Here is a 12733-nt window from a genome sequence, read left to right as displayed (position 1 = left end):
GCCCTCTCCAGACAGAAGCAGCGTCGTTTGTAGAGAACTGGTGTTTTAGTCTCTCTGAGTACAGTCGTTTAGCCTCTCTCACCGCTTTGCTAAACCTGTTCTTCGACTCCTTGAATCTGTCTCTATCTCCACTCCTAAACGCTTCCTCCTTCTCCAACCTCAACCTTCTGAGCTTTGCTGAGAACCAGGGCTTATTGTTGTTAAAGTTCACCCTGGTACGTGTTGGGATACAGCAGTCCTCACAGAAGCTGATGTAGGACGTCACAGCCTCTGTGAGTTCATCCAGACTATTGGTAGCAGTCGTGAACATATCCCAGTCAGTACAGTCTAAGCACGCCCGCAAATCTTCCACAGCCTCACTGGTCCACTGTTTAGATGTCCTCACAGCAGGTTTACAGAGTTTTAGTTTCTGCCTGTATGCAGGAATCAGGTGGACCATGGCATGGTCAGAGTGTCCTAGTGCTGCTCGGGGGACGGCATGGTAGGCTCTACTGACTGTAGTGTAGCAGTGATCCAGAGTGTTCCCTTCTCTGGTTGGGCATTTAATGAATTGTATGTATTTGGGGAGTTCATGGCTGAGATTACCTTTGTTAAAGTCGCCAAGTACGATAACCAACGAATCTGGATTTGCTCGCTCCACACTCAGAATCTGATCGGCGAGCATGCATTGGGCCTCTTTAACCTGAGGACAAGGCGGCAAATAAACTCCGACCAAAATGAGCGACGCAAACTCGCGAGGCGAGTAAAACGGTTTACAGGTTATAAAAATTGATTCAAGGAGTGGAGAACAATGTTGCAGAATCACTGTGACATCTACACACCAGCCACTATTAATGTAAAAACAAATACCACCGCCTTTCGTCTTGCCGGAGAGTGCTATGTCACGATCCGATCTTACAAGATGGAATCCTGCTAGTTGTAGCGAAGTGTCCGGAATCAAATCACACAGCCATGTTTCCGTGAAGCACAAAGCAGAAGCTGAAAGAAAGTCTTTGTTTTTTACCATCAGTAGCTGAAGTTCATCCATTTTGTTGTACAGTGAACGTACGTTGGAGAGGAAAAGGCTCGGAAGCACTGTTCGGATCCCGCGTCTGCGTAGCCGTACTAGAGCCCCCGACCGTTTACCCCTTGGGCGGCGTTTCGCTGCTTGAGCAAAGCCTAGCACGGCATTGACTAGAATGCCTACTAATTCTGCCGCTGGAAGCAGAAAAGTAGGAATTAAATCCACAGGAGTTGTTTCCCTGATATTTAAAAGTTCGTCTCTTGTTAGAGAACTCCGAAAATCTTGGCAAAACACTGAATTGACAGACAAAACAAGACAAAACAGGGTGCACCGACCGGCTGAGGCTACTATCATCGGCGCCATCTTCGCACCAGCACGGGTGTGCTGAACAGCAGGACTCTCTCACCAGCACTGGTGTGTTGAACAGTAGGCCCCTCTCACCAGCATGGGAGTGGTGAACAGCAGTCCCCTCTCACCAACACGGGTGTGATGAACAGCAGGCCCCTCTCACCAGCACGGGTGTGCTGAACAGCAGGCCCCTCAACAGCAGGCCTCTCTCACCAGCGCAGGTGTGCTGAACAGCAGGCCTCTCAACAGCAGGCCTCTCTCACCAGCAAGGGTGTGATGAACAGCAGGCCTCTCTCACCAGCACGTATGTTGAACAGCAAGCCCCTCTCAAGACAAAACTGGACAAAACAGGGCGCACCAACCGGCCGAGGCTGCCATCATCGGCGCCATCTTGTTGTTTCACAGAGCGCTTCACATGACCAGGAACACGTCGTATCTGCCTTAAACAATGGCACTGGCAACTATGGTGGACTTGTTTCCAATTGACCATGTATTCAGGAGGCCAAATGACATAAATTGCAGCAAGATCCCTTGGTTGACCATCCGGTTCGGGACAACCTGACGGTGATGTGTGACAGCATGGCTGACTCGCCGGCTACCATAGCCATTTGGTTTGCAGGCAGTCGATCCTGTGAAGCTACAAAAGGATATTGAAACAGACGGCGCCACGCTCTGTGAGTACGTTCGCGCTGGTCAAGTGGCTGCCAAAGGTGGAGCCGAAAAATAGCCTTGCGTGTTGATCTCAGCAGGGTGACATGATGGCAGTTTAGCGCAATCAATTGCTCACGTGCGTAGTTCAGCATCAAAAGTTGTAGTTGTTGCTGTACTATATTTTTGCTGCTTAATGCTATGGTAGATGCTATTTATTCTGTCATTGTAATTGCTGTTTTCGTCGAAGTTGTAGATTTGCTGAGTTGGTAGTTTATTCTGTAGTAGGAGACGTTGCTGGTGTTACCACAGTTGTAGCTGCTGTGGTAATTGTAGTGTTGCTGTAGTCGTGGTTGCTGTTGTTACTGTAGAAATGTAGTTGTTGCTATAGTTGCTGCTGTAGTAGAGGTTGCTGGTGTTATCGTGGTTGTAGCTGCTGCTGTAGTAATTGGAGTGTTGCTGTGGTCGTGGTCACTTGTTTTGCTGTGCTGATCTTCCAGTTAGGCCAGTCTGTAGAGTACATGAAAACACTTGGGCGCAACTCCACAATTCACAATTCCTGTTTCAACAATCCGATCTGAACACAGTACTATTGATGCAATTACAGACTGGTAAATAAAAAACAGATAAGAAAAAAACATTAAAAAAACTGATAACAGCGGAGAACCAACAATGCGTACGTGATCACACGCCCGGATCCCCACACCCAAGTGTTTCAAGGAGAGCTTTTGTACGTGTGTAAAGACAGTACAGTGGACTAGTGGCCACGGGAGGTAATAACAGGGGAATCAGCTGGTGAATGGATTAGTGGCCACGGGAGGAAATGACAGGGTAATTAGTGGGCAGTGCGAACCGGCTGGGGGGCCACGGAAAAGATCGAGAATAGGGACATGGCCAAGTGACAGAAGGGAACAGGTGTGGAACGGTGGTCTGGGGCCAGCGAGAAGGTTCCAAAAAAGGGGCGTGGCCATGGGGCAGGGGTGTGGCCATGCACAGTATATAAAGGGACAAGGCGAGAGGCGAGGCGGCTGTTCGTGTCCTACAATAAAGAATCATCCTCAAGGAACATGTCTCAAGTCGTCATTACACGTGCATTGGACACATTTTTGTGTATTGACACTAACTGCCTCACTGCTCTCCCTCTCCAACCACTTCCTCACTGAGTTTTCTATGTTTTTTTTGCGTGATTTGTTTACCTTTATTGTACTTTATACTATCATCTTTTTGTATTGTTGTGACATTCTTACCCGCCCCAACTGGACATCTGTGTAAAAGAGCTTTATAGCTCATCAGATTCCTCCAGCATAATTAAATATTTCTGATTCTATTAAAAGAAATTACCCATGTGGAAACATTTTGCCCTTTGTGCCAGGTTACAGCACGTGTTCAATATCTGGGGACCCACATTACCAGACCTTTGACAAGAGGTTGTACCACTTCATGGGTCGTGAAACATACACGCTGGTGCAGAGCTGTGGGGACAACAAAAACCTCCTGCCCATCAGAATCCTCGGCAAAAACAAGCGCGTCGGCCACAACCACCGCGTGTCCTTCCTGGATGCAGTGTACATTTACGTGTACGGCTTCAAGATCAAGTTCACCGACAGAAAGGATTTCGAGGTGCGGCGTTGTTCCCATTAACCTTTTTTGTTAGAAACTTATTGGATTGTCCTATCAGTTACTGATGTATGCAGGAGTTTCCCCGTACACCCCTGAGATATCATGACATCACACGGAGAGGAAAACTGAGATGTGTTGTCACACACCTGTGACGCCAGCGAGGGTTGATGGATCATGGTAGAGTTGGTGGATCGTGCAGAGATGCATATTTATCTGGTAGGTGGTGGTGGCGCATGGCAGTAATCCATCACTGGAGGTGAGGGTTGGTTGAACGCACAAATATTGTGAAACGCCCATTCCCGTGGACATTGACGTGCCATTCCCTGGCCCGCCGAGAGAATGCGGTGCAGAAAAATGTGGACTCCATCTTTTCTTTCTTTATGGGATAGAGCGTTGCCTCTTATAGATGAGAGTTTTCGCTAGGTGCTCCAGTTTATTTCCACATGTAAACACTAATTAATTAATATATAGAGGACCACAGAGCTCATTCGGCACCGGCTCCTCACCGCCTGGCTGCCTTCCCGCTTGTCTGTGGTTCCTCGCTCCTCAGTCGTTCTCTCCATTCGCGAGCAGCGTGTTACAAGTTTAAATTATTATCAAACATGTGGCCTGAAGATGGCAGTACAGTGAGTGGGAGTGGGTTTTCACACCAAGACACAGATATACGTGCTGCTCTATAAATAACACCAGAGCTGGGCATCATCAGCCTTGTGATGCCACAGTCCATCTCACTCCTGCACACACACTGATCTCATTGCTTCACCTCCACGGTGGTCATTCCCTCTTGCACATTCTCTCCTTTGGATGCCATCTTGTTCACATTCCCTTTAGTCAATCAATGATGGCTCTGATTTGCATTTATTCTTTGATCCACGTGTTCCTCTTTCTCAGTCTAATTCCAAGTGTGCATTTCTCCATGCTTCTTTGCGTACTTTTCATTGCTGCTGTGCACTTAAATATATATTTCATTTATGCAATTACTTATGTATTTTATATTTTTCCCATGGTTTAGAATATGCAGTTGACCAGGCTAAACATTTGGGGGGCGGACACTGCACTTAAGTATAGGTTCCCCCACCACTGTCTACGTCACTGCCTCCATGAACATCTGTGCAAAAGCACTGTTCAGTTTCCCAATGTTCCACCACATTATACATTCTGACTTATGCTCTTGCTCTGCAGCTGAATGGGGTAAGAACGAAGCCCCCATCAAATCCCACGGAGGGACTTGAAATCGTGCACACCTCCCGCAAGATGGTGCTCAGGGCGGACTTTGGCCTGGCTGTCATTTTCAACCGCAAGTCACACGCAGGTAAAGAGTCCGGAGAAGTAAATCGCTTCCTGCTCGTCAGTGATTACGTTCATCAAGTATGCAGTTAATACATATCACAAACAAATTCTACAGCTAGTGACTTCCAATAATACCATTAATACGTGTCATCAGCTGGGAATGAAAACATGCAAAACAATGGATGGCTCGCAAACCTCTTTATTAAAGGATGATGAAGCCAAAATCACACCGTTTATATTTGCAGATGCATACCTAGTAGCAGCAGTGACTTTTTTTTATTAAGTGGGTGACACCTGTGAAGTGACTCAAGACTCAAGTGCTTCTGTGACGTCGCACTCGTGAAGGATAGCCCAGAACACATGGCCCGAGTGTGTAGCTACGAAATAAGAAAGATTTGTTTTTCTCGCGACCAAATCACCCTAAATGCACCTGAGCTCGTCAGAACTTGGAAGCTGAGCAGAGTTGAGCTTGGTCAGTGCTTGAATGGGTGACGAGCATGGGTACCCAGTCTATTAGGGGATGGTTGTGAGGGCTTTGAGATAGTTGTAAAAGGCAGTGCATAAATGTTATCAGTCTACAGATAGGTGTTTTCCACTCACTGGATTAAGCCAATGGATTGCATCTGTGCATAGTGTAGAGTGCTATACCATTTAATGTGTGCATTTTCTCCAGGTACTGTAGTTTCCTCCCACAATGAACCAAAAACGAATGAATGGTTAATTTCATACGTAGACTTTCATGACCAGTATCACGATATATAATTATTTAGTTTTGGGTTAAATCGTGGAGGTGTATATTTGTTTTTAGCCCCCACCACCCAACAGTGTCAATATTGGTTAAGCTGAAATACAATTGGCCATTACATCTGGCACGATTATCTAACCCAAAATAAACTGATTATGAATTACTCATTATTGGTACTGGGGAACATCCCAGTGTAGGATCCTCATAATTGTTTTTTTAATATCAAAACTAGGTGCAGATAATTTTCAGGGGGGGGGGGGTAAACAATTGTTATTGTGTTTTTGGGTTGTGGCTTCCTTTAAGAATCTATATATGTATGTAGAAAGTGGTGTGACAGAATCGAGTGTTGAAGGTTGTTTTTTTGTGATTGATGTAGACGTGACCATTCCCAGTTCTTATGCTGGCCAAGTGTGTGGCCTGTGTGGGAATTACAATGGAGACAAGAGTGACGAATTCAAGACTCCCGATGGATCACTCGTTACTTCCGAGAACGTGTTTGGCAACACCTGGGAAGTCAATGACCGACGCAGCCTCTTTGAGCAGTACGAGTCACCCGTTTTCAGGTGAGATTTATACTTCTTGCAGCAATCCATACTGTTTGGTTCTTTCGGTAAAGTCCCGTAGGTAGAAAATTTTAACAAAAAATAATATATCACAACGTTTCAATTGCAACACAAGTGGTCGTCCTCAGGCAGAAAAAGTAATCCAGCAGTTGAACTGCTGAACCAGCGAGAGAGCTGTTACAACAAGGCTATATATGTGGTGATGGGCAAGCAGGCGGGGTCTTAGCTGGAAAGGAATTCCATCCCTGCACGCAAGCACGTCAGTTGCGTTCATGGGGGAGATTAGGGAGAGAGAGATTAGTGAGAGAGATTAGCATGAAATGAGCTTCCGTCACCGCATACGAGTATCGTCCCCGCATATGCACACAACAGCAGTGTTAATGGGAGGTTAGCACTATGTTGATGAGAGATATTAGGCAGAGATATTAGGTGGGATTAGCAAGTTAATGTCATGTCTATGTGTAACACAAGCTGCGGCGCTGCCAACTCCGCTGTGAGAGGCAAGCGCGTCCACGCAAGAGAACCACCGTAAGTGAGACACAGCCTATCACACATCGATACATCGAGGCTAAGGGACCAGAGGTGGCCATGCTAGTGAGACCCCAGCCCATTAATGCAGAGGCACCTAACAGGGCAATGCAACTCAGAAAGTCGGAGATAACAGCCAAACGGCAGAGAAGAATGGAAGCATCACAGCAAGTTACGGCTTTGCTTGGTTAATAACGTCCTTCAAATGATTGCTCAGCTTATACCCATCTTCTCGGTGGAAATTGTCTCCGTGTTTAGAAATCTGGATGGCTTCATGGACAAATCTTTGATGGTAGCCCGAAGGTTTGCAGAGTACCTTGGTCTCGGCAAAAACAATATCGTGTGAACCGACCGCGTTAAAACAGTGATCAGCCACAGCAGAGGTATTGGTTCTGCCGTGGTTTAAATCTGCCTTGTGTTCGCGAACACGGTCCGAGACATGTCGTTTCGTTTCCCCAATGTAACTGCTGCCGCAGATACAACTTAGTTGTAGACACCAGGGTATTGCATTTCAGGTATGACATCCTTCACAGATGGGATCAAATCACGGATGTTGTGTACTGTATTGAATCAAACCAGGATCTTGTGTTTGTTTAAGATTTTGGAAATATTTTTGTATGGCAAGGTGATGGTTTTAATTGGGTCCTCAGATGGTTGTCTCCCCATGGTTGGGGATACAGCTTTGCGGATTGTGCGGTCTGAATATCCATTCATCTTGAGGGCTTGGTCTACGTGTTCCTGGTTCAGCAGTTCTACTGCTGGATTTTTTTTTCACCTGAGCACGACCGCTTGTGTTGCGATCGAAATGTCGTGATATGATATTTTATTTTTCTACCTACGTGACTTTACCGAAAGAACCAAAGAGTATCCATATTTACTTTTATCCGGGCAACCCCTCCACACCATTACACTGAATAACTTAGTGTACAGTTTTGGAGTGTCATCATCTAGACCTGGAGAACAATGTTTCAGAGCATCATATGTAGACTGAAAAGTCACGCACGGAGCACTCACCCTGTGTGTGACAGCCCAGGATGCCATCCTCCACACTGCAGATCTCATCGTCCTTACAGACCCAGGCATCACAGCTCACATTGCTGCCAGGATTGACACAGATGCAGCGCTTGCTGCAGTCATGCGACTCAAAACCAGCTCTCCCCGAGCTGAGATACAAATGCAATGTCTTTAGAAACATCTCAGTTGACCTTGTAGCTATTATTATGATGACGAGTAAATAATAAAAACACATGAATGCTTTTGACTGTGACTTGAAATCCGATTTTTAATTAAGGAAGATTCAAACTTGTGTTGGCCTGAATCAAACACAAAGCCTAGGATAGGGATTTACGTACACATCTTTGCTTAGCTCACTGGATGGTAATGGCCATTGTTATCCAGGCAACCGCACTGCCATGTGGGGACACACTTGTCCCCAGAGATGACAAAACCGTCGTCACAGACACAGCCCTCTGCACACTGCTGGTTGCAGCCACCCGGGAGACTTGCGTTGCTGCAAGTGGCCGGGCACGGTGGGGCACAGCTCCCAGGTGGCTTCCCGGTTCATACGGGAATGCTGTGGGTGCCACACACAACAATAATCTTGAATAATCTTTGATAATACATCCACACTTTTAACAATGCGTCTGTACTGCAATGAGAAACCCTCGTTAGGTTCGCATTTCGCATATATTAAAATTGCACTGTATCTAGGCCTCTATAGATGAGCAGATTTATGATGACATGTCCATCAAATCACTAAATCTAATTTTATAGCTTGGCAATCAGTGTGACGTTGACATCATGGCCGATGCTGCACTCAAGGCAAAAGGTGTTGTTCCTCCACGTTACGATGACCCCAGCTTGGGTACACTGATAATTTGCAATGGCGGTTAATCTTGTGCATCGTGAGTACAGGTCGAAACGTCTCGTTGAGGAACCCCGGAATGACCTCAACCTCAGCTGCAGCGATGAGCAATGGGCAGAGCTGGAGAACAAGAATTCCTGTGGAGTGTTTCATGATCCTGCTGGGCCCTTCGTGCAGTGCTGGATCCCTGCCCCTGTGGACCCATATTACACGTGCGTCCACAGCTGAGATGAGCGGTTCAGTGGCATAAATGTGCATTGTATTACATTAAATACGTGGTATATGAGTATTAAAATTCAGGGTGTCCACAGATGTACATAAAGGGGTGACAACCCTGCAAATTCTCACTCGCGCCACTGCTGGTGGAAGGGCCTCCACTCCAGCGAACTCTAGAGGGTATTTGGTCTACTCTTCCACGTTAATTAAATGTGTTGGAAGAGGTGGGCGTACCCACACTTTACCCCACCACACGTGACCTGCCGATCGATTTTGTTGAACACTGCTGGGTAGACAGCGGCCGTGGGGAGGGATTTGAGAACTGCCATGCCAGAAGATGGTATTGAACTGGTAACTTCTGGATTGCAAGTCCATTGCGCTCACCATTACCCCATAGCGGCTCCTTAAATAGATAATCCATTAATGGCACTTTAAAGCTATACCCACAGACCCTTGGTAGTATGAATAACTGACTACGAGTTTCATCACTCTCCAGGGAATCGCCAGGTCTATTGAATGTCTTTTAAGCTAGTTTATTTGGACACAGCATGCTGCTTCGATGCAGCATGCCAACAAACTATTGCACGTCCACGTGCCCAGTACTTTCAAAATTACGGTGACGGCACAAAATGCACATCAATCATGGCGGTGTTTTACCAAAAAATCTTTGGGATTCTCAATTCATGCTGAAAATACCCATTCAAAAATTCACGTACAACATTTAACGTTTCTCTTTATTTTTTTAAATTATTATATTGTAAACAAAAATACTCGTCCAACACCTAGCAGTAAATCATCTCAAGTCTATAAGAAATGTGTCCAACATTTCAATCACACTGTTCAACCGGCTGCGTAGTTATCATACCTCTATGGACACCATATTACAACTCAAGGGACTGTATTGACACCTCATTACCCTCATCAATGAGAGTACAAAAGGGATATGTAGCAGGGTTACATTATGGCCAGTCAGTTGCCCTTCTTCCAAGCTGAGAAATGGAAGTTAAAATATCGTCTGAGTTTTAGTTGGAAAATGCACTTATAATATGGTGCCTTATAAACACCTGGTCCAGTTGAGTTAGCTGATATAATTACATTAATTAATTTACATCCCTTTGTGAATCCGCTACTGGGAAAAGGCTTCCCCATGGCCTGCTGATCATGGATTTTACTTGACCATACTTCACCGTGCTGGTCAGTTTGGGTTGGTGAAGGATGGCCCAGGACTGGTTCAGATCACCCTCGCCACTGATTAACCATGGCCACAAATGACAAAGGGATGAAAATATTTTCTTATGAAGTTTGAAAATTACGTGTTTACATTCCGATAATCGTAAATTATTATTTTTGTTGGAGGAACTGTAAGGATAGTTTGTGCATAACTGTATTTGTAGAATAATCATGGTAATGAGTGCATGCATCATGTTTTTTTCAGGAACTGCATGTATGACATGTGTGAAAACATTGGAGACAAAGAGTTGTTCTGCAGCAGTCTGGAGGTTTACACGTCAGCCTGCCAACAGGAAGGCATCACTCCCAACAACTGGAGAATCCACACGGGCTGTGGTGAGATGAATCACCGATGTCACTCTGTGCCTTGAGCCTCTTCCACCCACATTTTAGCATTTCACAATGCGCAATCACTTTCTTCCGCAAGGGACTGCTGTCGTCACAAGAGATGTGCTTTTGTCGGAATTGGGTTTGGACCCAAGTTTTATTCATAAAAAGGGTATTTTAGGGCACTACTGAAACTGAACCAGTGCAATTTTTTGAGTCTCATTAGCACAGTGAGACATTTGGTGCATGCCTGCTTAAAATGGAAATATTTCTGGAAAACATTGGCCTATTGGCTGATCGACAAAAAAGTTGTGTTTCTTGTACTTTAAACAAATAAATCCTTGTTTGTAATTTTATTACAGACAATGCGCTGCGCATAACAGTGTGTAGTATATTTTTTAGTGTGGTGAAGTATGGTCAAACAACACGCATGACCCACACATCATGGGGAGGCTTTCTCTCGGCAGTGCATTGACGAAGGGCTGCAAATTAGTATTATATCATAAAGTCATACACATGGCTGGGACTTTTACGTATGTTGCTGTATGTATGCATTGGTACGTGCGTGTGTGTGTGTGTGCGTACACAGAACCGACGTGCCCTCCAAACAGCGTCTACGTCGAGCGCATGTCCGCCTGCCCGTCCACCTGCGGGGACTTGGCCGCTTCTTCGAACTGCGAGCTTCCCGACGTGGAGGGCTGCCAGTGCATGCCCGGGTTCGTGATGAGCGGCTTCGACTGCATCCCCTTCACCCAGTGCGGCTGCCTCTATGAGAAGTCCTATCACGAGGTAATGATACAAACAAAAAATGGATCAACCATGTGGCATATACTCTATATATACATACACTCAGATACAGTAAAGTCCCCATTCCTGCTCTTTTAAATATAAGGCTGTGAAATTCACCTTGGTGAATCTTGCTATGTGTGTGATGGGATTCGCAGTCTGAACCTGAATGATGTGTGGACATCAAGGAACGTTGTTATTCGGAAGTATTCTATGTTTTCTGGTGGTTCACATTTCACTCGTTTTGCAGAAATGTTTAATACGTTGAGCGTTCTGGGCACGAAACATATTACATTCTGAGGTGTGTGTTTAGAATGAATGCATAATATGTATAAGAGATGTAAATTATACAATTCTTCACAAGAGCCAGCTGTGCCCCAATTTGTTGTCATGAAAGTTAATATTCTCTGCTACCCTACGTGTATTCATGCAAGTTTGTTGAGTGATGTGCTGAAGTCGATTAACAACGTTAATTTGTGATCTAAAATTGCAAGTCTGTACACCAAATCCATTATCTTGCACATTTTCACTTGTGTAATGTTGAATGACGTGTATGTGTGTTTGCCTGTTTGTGCATAATGAAGGTTGGGGAACAGTTCTACACATCCGCCTGTCAACAGTCGTGCAAATGTCTGAAAACAGAGACGTTGGTGTGCAACAGATATAGTTGTAGTGAAGAGGAAGTGTGTACCATCAGCAACTTCACCATCGGCTGTTTCTCCAGTAAGAATCACGAACCATAGCGTGCTTGATGAACCCTCTCTTGCTTTTTCAAGTGCGTTCTGCTGGTAGGAGAAGTAGGGTTTTTATTGTTTTATTTTAAACAATAATCTATGAAGAGAGCCACCCTGCAGTAACTTGAGAATAGCACCTGACCCACAGTTGTTACTTTGAGATTGTATGTTTGTGTAGTGACATACGACGTCACTACTGTGTCCGGACTGTACGAACGTAGGCATATATGACGTCACTACTGTGTTGGCTCAGTATGGGTGCTGTAGGCGGGTGTCACGGGGGTCGTGTCAGGCCATAACACTCTGCGTGAACCCAACAGGACACGTGAACCGATAAAGGGGGGCTAGGGGCCCCAGGGGGGAGCTTTGGGGTCACGTGGTTGGGGGCCCGGACCTTCGAAGGATCGAGAAGGGGGGCGTGGCCTGGGGCAGAGCCGGCCACGCCACAGCGGTTATAAGCGGGGCGTGAACAGAGAGCGGGGCTGTTCAACCCTGGGATGAAGACGCCATCAACGGGCTTGGGAGTCTCCGACCTTCGTCCGTGACCAGGCAGCTCATCACCTGTCCTGGTCACGCTGTGTAGTATTCCCCGAGTGTTAGCGAGATTAGGAACGGTGGTCACCACCCTGTATATAATGTTCCAGGTGGTTATGCGTTAATAAATAGTGTTGCCTCCAAGTTGAGTGTGCGCCACAATCGAACCCATTACATATGTGTAGCGATGTATTCACGCGGACACTTTCAGCTTTTCTCCTGTGTCACTTTATTTCGTCGCATCCCGCACGGATGCTCCTCACACTTAACACCACGCACTCTTGTTCCAAACTCTCT

The 12733-nt window shown here is 45.8% G+C and overlaps 2 protein-coding genes across 2 annotated transcripts in view; both read left to right on the top strand.

The window, feature by feature from the left end:
* LOC116954483 (zonadhesin-like) overlaps positions 1 to 4999 on the top strand; it is a 70861-nt gene extending 65862 nt beyond the window's left edge. The window contains exons 31-32 of the mRNA XM_076052227.1: positions 3372 to 3619; positions 4802 to 4999. Of these exons, the coding sequence (XP_075908342.1) occupies positions 3372 to 3619; positions 4802 to 4999 (446 nt within the window). The remainder of the gene's footprint in view (positions 1 to 3371; positions 3620 to 4801) is intronic.
* A 909-nt stretch (positions 5000 to 5908) lies between these two features.
* LOC116954525 (zonadhesin-like) overlaps positions 5909 to 12733 on the top strand; it is a 45144-nt gene continuing 38319 nt past the window's right edge. Inside the window, exons 1-5 of the mRNA XM_032975099.2 lie at positions 5909 to 6217; positions 8660 to 8821; positions 10261 to 10391; positions 10972 to 11171; positions 11753 to 11891. Coding sequence (XP_032830990.2) covers positions 5967 to 6217; positions 8660 to 8821; positions 10261 to 10391; positions 10972 to 11171; positions 11753 to 11891 — 883 coding nt within the window. The 5' untranslated portion in view covers positions 5909 to 5966. The remainder of the gene's footprint in view (positions 6218 to 8659; positions 8822 to 10260; positions 10392 to 10971; positions 11172 to 11752; positions 11892 to 12733) is intronic.

The sequence above is a fragment of the Petromyzon marinus genome, chromosome 55 (assembly GCF_048934315.1).
Source record: "Petromyzon marinus isolate PM22_M1 ecotype Great Lakes invasive population chromosome 55, UKy_Petmar_22M1.pri1.0, whole genome shotgun sequence".
In the NCBI taxonomy this organism is placed as follows: domain Eukaryota; kingdom Metazoa; phylum Chordata; class Hyperoartia; order Petromyzontiformes; family Petromyzontidae; genus Petromyzon; species Petromyzon marinus.
Note: the sequence above shows the minus strand (reverse complement) of the source record. Positions and strands in the feature narration are given on the sequence as shown.